Source organism: Vigna angularis, chromosome 9, assembly GCF_016808095.1.
Source record: "Vigna angularis cultivar LongXiaoDou No.4 chromosome 9, ASM1680809v1, whole genome shotgun sequence".
Classification (NCBI taxonomy): domain Eukaryota; kingdom Viridiplantae; phylum Streptophyta; class Magnoliopsida; order Fabales; family Fabaceae; genus Vigna; species Vigna angularis.
In genome coordinates, this window is record NC_068978.1 from 3,538,690 (window position 1) to 3,552,399 (window position 13,710).

The following is a 13,710-nucleotide window of genomic DNA, read 5'->3' on the forward strand; positions in this document are numbered from 1 at the left end:
TTGGTAGTCATTTATTAATTTTTTATAAGACAATAATAGGTTAACACAAATTTTTTATAATATTTTAATACGTGTTATTTTTTTCATTAAATTTAAAGATGTTAAGATAATAATAAATAAATAATAAACTAATAAAAAAGTAATATTTATGTCTAAATGTTATAAAAATAAGGTTTAATAGTCAACTTTGTCCTTAGTTTTGTTGACAAATCTCAATTTAGTCACTCTTTAGAAAAGTGTTTGAAATTGGTCCTTACTTTTACATTTTTGAGTCAAAATAGTCCCTTCCGTTAAGTATAACCAAACGGAGTTAATGGATTAATGATGTGGCACTACTTATTGATTACGTGTAAAAATATATTTCTGTGTGTGCTTACATGTTGGCTAATTAGAGAAGAAAGAATTTTATTCAGAAATTGGGTTTTCATACTCGGCTTATAACCCCAATCTATCTTCATCCTCTTCTCCCCTCTACGCCACCCATGTCAACACAGAAACATCATCATTTTCATACCCATTCTTACGCTGCCACCAACCATCACACCGTTCATCTTTACGTACCTTCACATACCAGTGCTCACAGCAATCCAGAACTCCCCTATCAATAATTACATCCATACATATTCCACACTTTTCCCCTTCAATAGCTACATCATCCTGTTCATTAAGAAATACCGAGTGTTCCGGTGAAAGAAATACCATAAGAAACCAACCAGTTGCTATACACGACTCTATCTTAAGCAAACGTGTGAATCATCAAACAACATAAACGAAATTAAATTTTAAGATAACTTGAGATTATCAAAACCACAAAACAAGCGTAAGCAAGGGTTTAAGCAATACTTCATATAAAAAGCGAAAACCTACAACAATATAGTAACTACAGGTGCAAGCGAAAATCGACAAGCTTACATTATCGTTGGCATCAAAAGCATCGTGTGTGAGTGCGAGCATATCATTGGTCACGAAATCCGCCTCCATTGAGAAGCTGATTCGAAGACAGAAAATATTACACCGTGAGCTTGGCGCCAATTAGAGATACGACCACGAGACTTTGGCACCAAACTTCGGCACAATTCAATTTGTGAAAGTTGCAGGACCTTGAAGAAGCGCCAACAGGATATAGACACGGAAATTGAAGGCGTAAAAGGAAAAAGAATGCGATGAGAAGAACTAATCACACGATAAGATAGTAGGGTGTTAAAGCGTCAAATGACGTAATCAATTGCCCGTGAAAACCCCAATCTATGTTCATCCTCTTCTCCCCTCTACGTCACCCATGTCAACATAGAACCATCATCATTTTCATACCCCTTCTTACACTGCCACCAACCATCACACTCTTCATCTTTACATACCTTCATTCACCAACATCTCTTTAACCTGCACCCAGAAAGAAAAGTAATATCCAGAGAAAAAAAACATTAAGTGGAGAAGACTAGCCAATAAACATCACACTCCCCAAAAATCAAATTCAATCTGCTTCATTTTCTTAATCCAATAAAAATTGAGGCAGAATCTACTCCCATCATCTTCATCAAATTTTAACCCAAGAATTCATTCCCCATTTCCCCAATTTCTTTTTGGTACGCAAAACCCTAATCCGCAGCCTTTAGTGAAGAAATTCGTTGTCCAACGATATCAGAGACCGATCCTTATTAGATGACTAGTGCGTTCATTCGCATCATCGGTGCCGAGGTTGTTGTGATGAGTTCCCTCGCCTAGAAGATTGGTTCCTTCTCTGTTCTGAACCGCGGCGGCGTCGGCGACAGTCCGGCGGGTAGTATGGTGGTGCTCTTGGTGGTGGCGTCAGCATGAGTGGTTGGCTGCTGCAACTGGCGCGAGTCTCAGCCAGCCGGAGGAGATGCAGCGGATCGAGGCGGAGAATCGCGGCGGTGGCGATCCTGGTTCATGCCGTTGGCGTCGCAGGAATAGACGAGACTCTTCTCGCGCGCGAAAAGCGGGAGCGAAGGTTTCGAGCTGCTGTGTCCAGCGTAGGTGGCGTCATCGGTGATGCTCTTGGTCGGTAGAAAAGAGGTGCGACGTCGCGAGTGGGGGAGAAGATGACTGCTTAATTAAAAAACCCAATTTTTGAATAAAATCCTTTTTTCTCTAATTAACCAACACTTGAGCACATTTTTTGACATGCAATCAATAAGTAGTGCCACATCATTAACCCATTAACTCCGTTTGGTTATACTTAACGGAAGAAACTATTTTAACTCAAAAATTTAAAAATAAGAACTAATTTCAAACACTTTTCTAAAGACGGACTAAATTGAAATTTGTCAAGAGACAAAGTTCGCTATTAAACCTAAAAATAAATGGTGTAAAAATATTTTTTTCCCTTTTATAAAATTGCTGACCTACTGGGTGGCATAACCTGACACTATGTTTGTAATTCAGTCATGCTTCACATCTGTTGATAAGACAGACAAATGACTTCATTTAAATATTAAAGTAAAATGAGGTTGGATGTATATTATTATTAAAAGAATTATCAAATTCAATGTTTGGATTAGACGTGACAATTTCTTTATTTACCAAGACAATTTTGATCCAAATATCTGTTGTACATGCAGTATACATTGTACACATTTACTATTTTCTAAATGAAACATGGTTCTTAAATATTAATTACCTGCATGTATTGTATGAAGATTTCTATATGAAAAGGTGTAAAACAAAAACCCATAACATAACATGCATATAGAAAATAAAATGCATGTGTGATATGATGAAAGAGCATTCAAGTGTTTTAGACAGAAGATTAGTTTTATAAAAATCAGTATATAAAAGTCTAATATTCAGATTATAGTAATTAAGAAAAGTAAAACATATTTTACTGAGTGAACAAAGGATTACATACTTTAACTTATACATGTGTTATTGCACTCATTACATCATGATTCTATTACAGCAAACATAAAAGATAATTTTTTTTGTCATCCAACATTAAACAAGACAAGACCCTTTATTCCCATGATCTTACTAGAGAGAAAAGCTATAGCCAGATGCATTCCTCAGAGAGAATAAAGATGGTGTGGAAGTCTAGGTTCAAGAACTGTTTCCAGAGGAATTTTCTTAGGTGTAGACAACCCAAAAATCTCATCCATGTTCAAATCCTCTTTCTTCACATTCTGAGGCAGTCTCCAGTTGAATCCATGCAAGAGGTTGGCCAAACTTGCTTGAATGACCTTAAGGCCAAGAGGGTACCCTGGACACATCCTTCTGCCAGCACCAAATGGCAGCAACTCATAGTCATGACCTTTCACATCAATGTCCTTAGACAGAAACCTCTCTGGTTGGAATTCATTTGGGTTGTCCCAAATTGCAGGATCTCTTCCAATAGTCCATACATTTACAAGCACTTGAGTCCCTTTAGGGATGTCATACCCTCCAACATGGCAATCCTCTCTCGCCATTCTTGGCACCAACATTGGTGCCACAGGGTGCAACCTCATCACTTCTTTTGAAATGGCATTAACATAAGGTAAATTCACAATGTCCTTCTCTTCAACCCATCTTTCTCTTCCTATTACCCTGTCTAGCTCCTCTGTTGCCTTCTTGAAAATCTCTGGTCTTCTCAGTAGCTCTGAGATTGCCCATTCCACTGTTACAGCAGAACTCTCAGTCCCACCTGCTATTAGGTCCTGGTTTATGCACACAGGTAACTATCTCAGCAAATCTTTCTATTAATTAATCACTCAAATGTAAAATTATTATTTTTTTCTTAAAAGTAGTCATTAATTTGCAAGAAAACTTAAAAAATATTAAATAAATATAAAAATTTATATGTGTGAAAATATAATTACAAAGTAAGCACTTTAGATAAAATTACCTTATTTGTGTAACCTATCATTTTGTCTTATAGGTTAAAACTAAATGAAGAATATGATCACAAGTTTTTCAAAGCTGACTTAGTTTGTATATTCAATAAACGGGCACACATGAAAGATATATATATTGGATGTATGCGTTGTTTTTCTATATCTTATAAGACTTGCAATTTAAACTTAATTTTTCCATAAATATGCATCTGTATGGTGGATATGTTTAGTAATTACTTCAAGAAGACGAGGTGCATTAATAGTTTAATAGGACAAGGACCATGAAGATAATGTAACTTTATTTCTAAAAAAAGTTAAGATAATGTATCACGTACGATTCACTGTAAAAAACTATAGAAGAGTGTGAAAATGGTTTGGGTAAGCTATCACGTCATTGATAAAGTAAAGTACGATGGATGATGGAAAATAGTAAGAGTGGGGTGTGATAAGTACCTGAGTAAAAGCCTTGACGCCATGCCTCTCAAGCTTCACCTCAAGAGTGGGATCTTCAGCAAGTTGCAGAAGAAGATCGACCATGTCCTTTGCGACATAATCCTTAACACCTTTCTTCCTCTCGATATGTTCGTCCAAGACGTGTTCCATGAACCTGTCGAACTTCTTGCTGAGAGTCTTCATCCTCTTTATGTAACCCTGCAGGTCAAGGAAGTTAATCCAAGGAATAAAGTCTCCAATGTTCAACACCCCATTAAGCAAAAACAGCTCGTCAAGCATCTTTTTAAACTCCTCGGGCGAAACGATGGCGTTTTCGGACTCTTCCAGGTACTTCTTCCCCAACACCATGCGACTTATGACGTTCAGACTCAAACTGGAAAGGTGGTCTTTTATTAAAACCGTTTTGTTAGCGGAATTGAAGAGATGGTTGATCAGACCACGCAGCTCTTCTTTTCTAATGTATTCGTATTCTTCCAGGCGTTTTGCACTGAACAATTCCATCAAGCACATTCTACGAGCCTGGCGCCAGTACGGGCCGTATTGGGACCAAGTTATGTCGGAGTAGTTGTAGGTTGTGTATTTGCCGGCAGAGAATTTGGGCCTGCCGGCAAGGGTGGCGTCGTGAGTTTTCAGAATGGCCTTTGCCATTTCCACAGAGGAGCCTACCACCACCGGATTTGACCCGAACCAGACGTGCAGGATGGGCCCGTATTTTTGACTGAGCTCGTGGATCGACCGGTGGGGGAGGGAACCGATTAGGTTGAGATTGCCTATAACGGGCCAGGGCTTTGGGCCCGGGGGAAGGTTGTATCGGCGGCGGCGGAGACGGCGGAGGAAGAGGAGGAGAACAAGAAAGGCTGCGAGAAAAGCGGGAGCGGTAGAAGGCAGTGATGGGAGTTGTAGTGCCATTGCAGGGTTTTGAAGTGTCTGTGATGGAAGTTTGAGTGAGTGAATGGGGTATTTATATGGAAAATGGTGGAGTGAGTGGGAAGGTGATAGAAGTGTGGTTGTTAGAGAAAGAAGATGATTGGGTTGAGTAGTGAGAGAGATAGAAATAATTGAGATTGTTTCTGTGATATTTCATGATTGACTTCAAAAGAGAGCTTAAAAAAGTGAGTCTTGGTATTCGCCGTCAACGGACGAACCTGCTTCGACGCTGTGGCTGCGTGTTCCACATCTCTAAACTTTGGTCATATAATGAACCCACTTTTTTGTGTTTTGTCTCCCTGTAGTGGTTGTTGATAAAGTAGTTTTTCCAGTGGAACTAATTAAATATGTCCCAACGCTTATTTTTTTAGAATAATGACAAGAGGATATATATATTTAATATAAAAATAAAATAATCATAAATAAATAGATTTTTATATTTTTTAAAAATAGTATTAAATAAATGTAAAAATTTTATGTATATCAAAATATATCTTTTTTATTTAAAAATTGAGATGTAACGGGAATTCGTGACAACAGCTGCAGCGGTCGCAATAATGGGCACTGTGACATAATGTAATAAGGTGGATATTTTAATCCTTTTCAATTTCCATGAGATGTAGTTAGTAATAACGAGGTTCCAGAAGAAATAAGCAGTTTACTCTATAGTGGGCCGTGAAGTTGGGCCTTAGGGTAGGTCCAGATTTGTTATCCATAACTTCAATTATAATTTCTTAAATTAACCTTATTTATATTATTTTCGTTTCAAAATTTTAATTAAATTTGTTGCCATTTATAAAATACTGACGACCTTTAATTTATTTTCATTCTCTCAATGTTTCACTTAATTTTTTTAATAATTACTGCTCATTTTAATTAATTGAGTGTTTATATCAAATTTCAAAAGTTGATGTTTCTTTTTATGTTATTTTCAACTACTAGTGATAGAAACAGAAACTCCTTGTTCCACGTGATCATGCCAAAGTATCTTTTTTATGTATATATTATATTACTCATCCCTCACTCACATAGATTATTCTTTCTGCTGCACTCACTTTATAAAATCATTTTTTTAATACGATAAAAATTCTTTTGGGATTAACATGATTTCAGAAATTACAATAACAGGTTAATTATATGTGAATAATAATAGAGATTTTAAAAAATCATTATTCATTAGATAATTCTAAGAACAGCATTTTTAAGCAATATGTAATCAAACATTTAATTATTAGCTTATTGACATGTGTTTTTATAGAATGCACTTTACCAAAATTCATATATATGTCTGTTAAATTAATAAAAAAAGTTATGAATTTAAGAGGAGACAGTGACATTAAGTTTAATAGTAGAATGTTTTGAACAGTAATGTGTCTATTTAGAAGCAGCTTGTGAATGCGACAAAACTGTGGTTGTTAAACAAATAAGATCAATTTTTTTATAAAAAAAACCAAAAATGGCGAGTCTATTCATTTCACTTTTCAAGAAGTAAATTGGTCTTTTTCATGTTATATATCTACCAAAAACATCTTCATGAAAAAAAAAATATTTTTTAGATATAGACAATTTTTTATATTTTATTTAATATGAGATTTGCTTACGATGAATAAATAAAGATATTTTAACAAAATTATTGAGATTAATAAATTATAATGACATTAACTGATTTCCCTAGGCATATAGTAAATAAAGAAACATTCTAAGTCAAACAATAGTGGAGTTTTTTTATTACGTTCCCCTACTTTCTAAAAATCTTAACTTAAAAATTAATTTAATAGTTGTTTTTTAATATTTTATTGAAAATCTTCTCTAGTTAAGAAAAATATTTTTTTCAAACATTTTCCATTTCATCTTTTAATTTTTAATAACTAGGTGCAAGTTATACTAATGGAATAATTTTATTTTAAAATATTTGTTATGTTAATTAAACAGTCTAACATATGTCTGAATTTAAACATAACAATAATATGACATATCTAGAGTTGTTTCTAAAGGTAAGAAATGCCCTAAGCATAATGCCCTAAAGTTGGATATTATAATTACCCTGAAATGCTCAGAAAGTACGTCACAGCCATAATTAAAAAACAAAAAAGGAATGTAAAGTATTTTTTATTTTAAATATGCACTATAATAAAAAGTTTTTTTATGAATATTTGGACAGTAAATCATCTTAGAATTTTTTTTTTAAAAAAAGTGTAGCTTAAACTATATATTGAACCTTTTCTATGGTAACTTATTTTAGAATTTGTTCTCTGAATATAAACAGCTTTTATGAGTAAATGTTTGAAGAAACTTGTACTTATAAATTGGGGGTAAGATTTATACTTCTTTCTTCCTACTCAAAAATATGTTTTTTATTTGCTTAATTTGTTTTATCTTAATTAAATGGTGATATTATGTCATTTACTCAAAATACTCTTCAAAGATTTTAAAATACATTTTTATTTTGAATATAAATTATATCATTCCGAAGTTATCAAATAATGACTGTTTTAAGAACTTAATTTCATTTTGATATCCCAATAACGAAGTTAATTCCTATTCGTGTGCCTCTCTACCAAGGTTCGGTTTGCTAAGGAGGAAACAAAAGTCAAAATATTTTAGATTTTAAATTAAAAGAAATATAATTAATAATTTGTATTTGAAAGTTGACATATTAAAATATGTTTGAGTTTTAGTCTTTAAATAAAATACTCTTGTATGATATTATAGTAACCTTTTGTTAGATATCATAAGTATCGTTGAATTACGTAAGCATTAACAAATCGTTTAAAAGTAGAAAGAGTTTTATAAATTGTACTCCATTATTTTATTTCAAAAATGTTAAATTAGAAATATAATTTCTATTAATCGAGTTTTATTATTTTATGAAAAACATCATATTTTTATTTGTCTTCTTTCTTAGATTTTAACTTAATCTTTTATGCTTTTTAAGATCTCAGCTTATTTTCGTAAAAAATTGGCATGAGGGAGGCTCCTTCCAATGTTTTCCATCTTTCTCAGCTTATTTGGTACGATGACATTTTAATTGCTGAGTTAAGAAAATTTATTGAAAAAACTATAATGAAATTAGTTTATTTTACGATAAAGTTTTCACATAAATTGTAAGATTTTTTTAATTTAAAGAATAAAACTTAAATTAAATGAAAATGAATAGGTGTTTTTTTTAAAATACTATAATATATTTAAAATATTTTAATATAAAAATTGATCTATCTAAAACTATAAATTATATGTTGCCTAATGTTTTAGTTTTCATAATTATACTCGACAGATTGATATTATGGAAGTTATCCAAGGGAGTTTACTCGCAAAGTGAATTATTCTTATTCATAAAGTATGAGAAATATATGGAGCATTAACATATTATATTAGAATTTCCATGAATTCAAATTACTGAATTGATTAGTATCGCTAGTATGAGATATTAGTGTGAGATATATTAGTTTGAGTTTATTAGTACCACATATCATAAAAGTTGAGCAGTTACATATTATCTTGGACACGCAATCACATCAATGTCCTATATGTCAATCATATCATAAATTAATTATATAGAATAATCAATTATATTCGCATTGTAAGAAAAATAACATCTTTAACCTTTTTCGAAGCAACAATCCTATCCTAATTAAATAATGGGTTGAATATGCTTACTTAAATAAATGCTTAAATATAACTTTAAATAATTTTTAAATTTGGATGTGATATAGATTTTTTTAAGGTTTAAACTCTCGGATGATTCTTTTGTATGAGAATCTCAGTTAGGTCCTCATATTTCCAACTGTCTCAATTGAGTCATAATATTTGTAAAATTGAACCAATTTTACCCTATCCGTTAAGTTGTCCCAGACGGTGTTAACTTAAGCTGACATGGTGCATACTTAAAATGCTGACGAGGCAGTATTATATTATGTAATTCTTTTTAGGTGAATAATTTATGACATGACACAAGATTTAATTAGGGATTCAGAGTCTTGATCATCCTCCACTGTCTCCAAAACGCAGTTACCAACGCTATTCTCCATCATTTTTTCTTCTCGTTCTGGGTGGCGGCGGAGGTTGTTTGCTTGATTTTCCTTCGACCTTGCGAGTTGTGCAGAATAGAGACTTCTGCTGGGGCCTTTCACTTTGTTCTTAACTTTTTGGGAACAATGACTTAAGTGAGTTTTCCTTGTCAGAACCTGGATGCCAAACACAGAAGAAAACAAAAGGGATTTGTGGTTTTTTTGAGTTAGAAAAGCCGACGCTTTTTGGAGTCGATTTATATCTATTTGATGGGGTTAATTGAAATTAGAGTTGTTGGGAGGGGGATGCAGTAGTGAATCTCTAAATGAGGTCAACGGCATAATCGATCAAGCTGATTCTGGTTAAATTCTTCCTACTTCATTTTGTGCATTAAAATTCAGAAAAAGTAATTCCTAACTTTAAACCCCTAGAAATATCATAATCCAGAGAAAAACACATAACACAAGCATCAAAACCCAGATTCCAATATATAAAGCTGAAGATGGAAACACCCACCCTCCAATCATTTTGACTATAATAAAATAAAATAAAATAACACGAGGAAAGAAAAAAAAACGTACCTTGCTTGAAATTTCAATTCTTGAAGATGACAGTAAATATAAGGGTGACCGTTGACGGTGCCGATCCAATTAATTCTGGTGAGTGTGTATTTGGGGCAGCCATCAGGATCTGCCATGGACAAGAGCGTGGGAAAGTAATGCTCCTCGAGGTAGCATTCGTCGTTGCGGTAACAGAGGATCTTGAATTTCCTCTAGAGGGTTCGATCCTTGACGACGAGGCGAGTGTGGCGGCACGTGAGGGCGAAGAATTGAGAGCCAACGCGGAATGAGGGCAGAGAAGGAGATGGAGCGGTGGACCGCGACAATTTGAGTGTCGCCACCAACATGACGGAGCCGGTTGTCGTTAGCGTTGGTAGTTGCGTTTTGGAGTGGATCTTTTGTGCCAGTGGGCGTCTCAGCGACAATGTCTCTACGGGGACTATGGTTTTCGTCCTCCGGCTTATCACTACGATTGAGGATATTTGAGATTGTTCATCTGAGGAAGGGATCTGATATTTGGTGGTTCGAAGTTGTGTTTGGATGATGCAAGGACAGATTGGAGATTGGGGTTGAAGAGGGTTTAGGCGTAATGGTGAAAATGGTGACTACTGGTGGTGGCAGCGATGGTGGACCTTTGGACTGATTCAGTTTTTGGCTTAATTTGAAGATAAATAAATTTCTAATATGAAAATTAGTAAAACCCTTTGCCATGTCATAATGGCTTAAATTAAATAAAAATTCCACACAATCAAACACTTTGAGATCAACATGCAACACGTTAGCCTCATTTAACGTCGTCTGTGAAGATTTAACGGACCGTGCTTAGTTGACTCAATTTTTCAAATATTTAGACTCAATTGGCTCAATTTTACAAATATTATGACCCAATGGAGACAGTTGGAAATATGAGAACGTAACTGAGATTCTGAGACAAACATGAAAACCATCCGAGAATTTAAACTTTTTTTAATGTATTTTGGTTTTAAACTTTATAAATAATTAATATAATTTTTTAAAAAAACATATAATCATTTCTCAATATCTTTATTATTTTCTTTCACAGTCTATACACCAGTTGAATTTTTTATCTGATTCTTTACTAACTATATCGTTATTTCTCATTTAAACACGCTTAACCTGATAAATTGTGTTTTCTTCGAGTCTTTATTTTTTTTCTTTCTAAGCATTACTTCTTATATGAATCTATCTCTTAAAATGTTACTTATTCTAGTCTTGTTCCAAAACCATAACTTAAAAGACAACTTCTAAATCCACAAATAAAATATTAAATGTAAGGAAACGTCTTACATTAAATCAAACAATTATCTATAATCAATTTATCCACATTATTGGAAGGACCATTCAAACCATGTTGCATACTATAAAATATATATAATCATCATCAATCCACTTATCAGTAAAATCATCCATAATTAAAATAAGAAACCATATTAGATTTAATCATAAGTGTGTACCTTTATTATTAATTTAAGATTCTTTCTTTCTTAATAATTTTGTTTTCATCAACTAAATATGTCAAATTGAACTTACACAATTATACACACTAAATAAATGCAATAAATTCACAACCCTAAAGTTAATTTTAAGATTGAACTTCTTTGAATTCTTACACAACTATAGCTAAGACTTACACAACAAAAACATACAACTTTACTTCTCATAGTTCATTTAAGATTCCAACTGTTTTGATACAATGTAAAATCTCAATTTTCTTTTTCTAAACAAACATTCATTTAGTACTTAATATCATAAGGTATTTGTAACTCTAATAATTATAAGTGAGATAATCCACGTTACTCTTCTTATATTAGATGTTAGATATATTAGATTATTAGATATCCTATATAGATATCTTATCTTTAGTTAATTTGTTATTGTTTCTTATTTTTATTTTGAACTTAATCCATATATCTAGTCTTATAAATATAATATATTCAACACGAGATTAATAACACATATAATTTTTACTATATTCAACACTAGATAATATTGTATTTCAAAATACATTTAAAATAAACTCATAAATATTTCAAAATATGAACTAATTACAGCTTAATATAGTTTTTAAAAGGTTAAACTATTTATCTAAAATACTCCTATATTAGTTCTTTAGTTCCTCTTTCCAACTCCAATGTTAATATCATCATAAACTCCTATATTTGTTGTTGTATTTAAAATACAATAATAGTAAAAGAAAAGAAACAAAAGGTACACAAAATTGCAAAGGTGAAAATATTTTTTACAAGAATAAATCACATGGTTAAACTTGTATTGTCTATCAAACACTTAGTTATCTTCTTTTATGTGAGATACAATTGGAGTTAAAATAATCTCATATAACAAATCCTCTTCAATACACTTTAACTTATCCTAGATTAGTATTTCCCTTAAAAATAACTAATTTAAACTATTATATCATAACAAAATTTCTCAAACAAACATAATTGAAAAACTTAACTAAATACAATAATCATTTTAACTTAAGATAAGAAAACATCCTAATTTCTCTATCATAAAATCTTGTAAATTCTAGAAATTTCTTTAAAAATTCACCTATGTAATTAACTACACTCCACATGTAATTAATTACTTAATAAGATAATAAGTTTATCATGTCTCTAATTAATTCATCAATCAATCATAACTTCAAAATAACATGTTCTAACTATGTAATCCAGATCAAATAATACTAAATAAATTTATTAGTTTCTCAACTATAAAAAGAATTTAGATACTAACCAAACATATACAAACCAAAGCAATACCGAGTAAAATCATATTTTTCTTCACAATAAAGGTCTCAACAAACTTCACATTTTTTACCATTTTCACTTCTCATATTCTTAAATTTCAGATTTCCAACTCAATGATACACTCACAAACAGAAGAGGAATAAGTCTAAAATTGTTATATTTTCCAAACTCCAATAACATAAAACACTTCTATCAAACTATCTCATTCCAAATTTAGTAACATCAACTTAATACATTCATTCAAACTAAAATGCTATATGCCCATTACATATATCATCAATTACATATAATTCATTTTCAAGTTGCTCAAGAGTTCAAAACACATTAAAATGATTTTGATTCTAGTGCAAATCTAACACAAATTCATTTCCATCATATATACTTATACACTAAATCTTTATAGAGACAATCCATCCATCAATACCATTTGGTATACACTATATTAATCACAACTACAATTTAATCCAGATTTACATTCATATGAATTCATTTCAGTTTTTCATTTCTATAATTATAACTGTCAATAAAAAGCAAACAAAATTAAATAATTAGCTACCCTTACTTAACTATAAACTCCTGATATACAATTCTTTCGTGTACATCTTCAAAACTTAGAATTATTCTATTCAAAAGAGAAAATTGATTGGTTCAAAATATTTTTTACTTTTCAATTTTTACACCGTGCTTTTTTATTTTTGAAAATGAAAATAAATAATGAAATTGAGTAGAATGAAAAGGATGGAGGGTCTGAGAATGAGAATGGGAAAGTTGAAGGAAGAAAAAAAAGAAAACTGTGCATTTCTTTCTCTCTGTTTTCTTTTAATATTTATTTATTAAGATTTTTTCTTCTTTTTTTTCCAGCATATTATACTTTTAATCCAATAATTTTTTTTTTGCGTTAACCAATATTTTAAAAGTGTTAAAAAAATTAAATTTATTTTTTTAAAATTCGAAAATTAAAATATATCAAATTTTAAAGATTAAAATGTATAAAAGATTTAAACATAAATAAATTTTAATTTTGTTTCAATTATTAGAAACTTAAAATATATATAATACTTAAATAAATAATCACAGTTTCCTAATAAATAATCATTCTAATAATCACAGCAACACTAAGAAAAGAAGCTGCATATGAAAGCAAAAGAAGATCAGAAG

The 13,710-nt window shown here is 31.6% G+C and overlaps 1 protein-coding gene across 1 annotated transcript; it reads right to left on the reverse strand.

Annotated features, from left to right (window-relative positions):
- Positions 1-2,821: 2,821 nt before the first annotated feature.
- On the reverse strand, positions 2,822-5,450 carry LOC108346363 (trimethyltridecatetraene synthase). Its single transcript, XM_017585442.2, has 2 exons — positions 4,284-5,450; positions 2,822-3,653 (listed from the first exon to the last, which is right to left on the reverse strand). The coding sequence occupies exons 1-2, from the start codon at positions 5,190-5,192 to the stop codon at positions 3,024-3,026; spliced, it is 1,539 nt and encodes a 512-aa protein (XP_017440931.1). The 5' UTR covers positions 5,193-5,450; the 3' UTR covers positions 2,822-3,023.
- Positions 5,451-13,710: the final 8,260 nt, after the last annotated feature.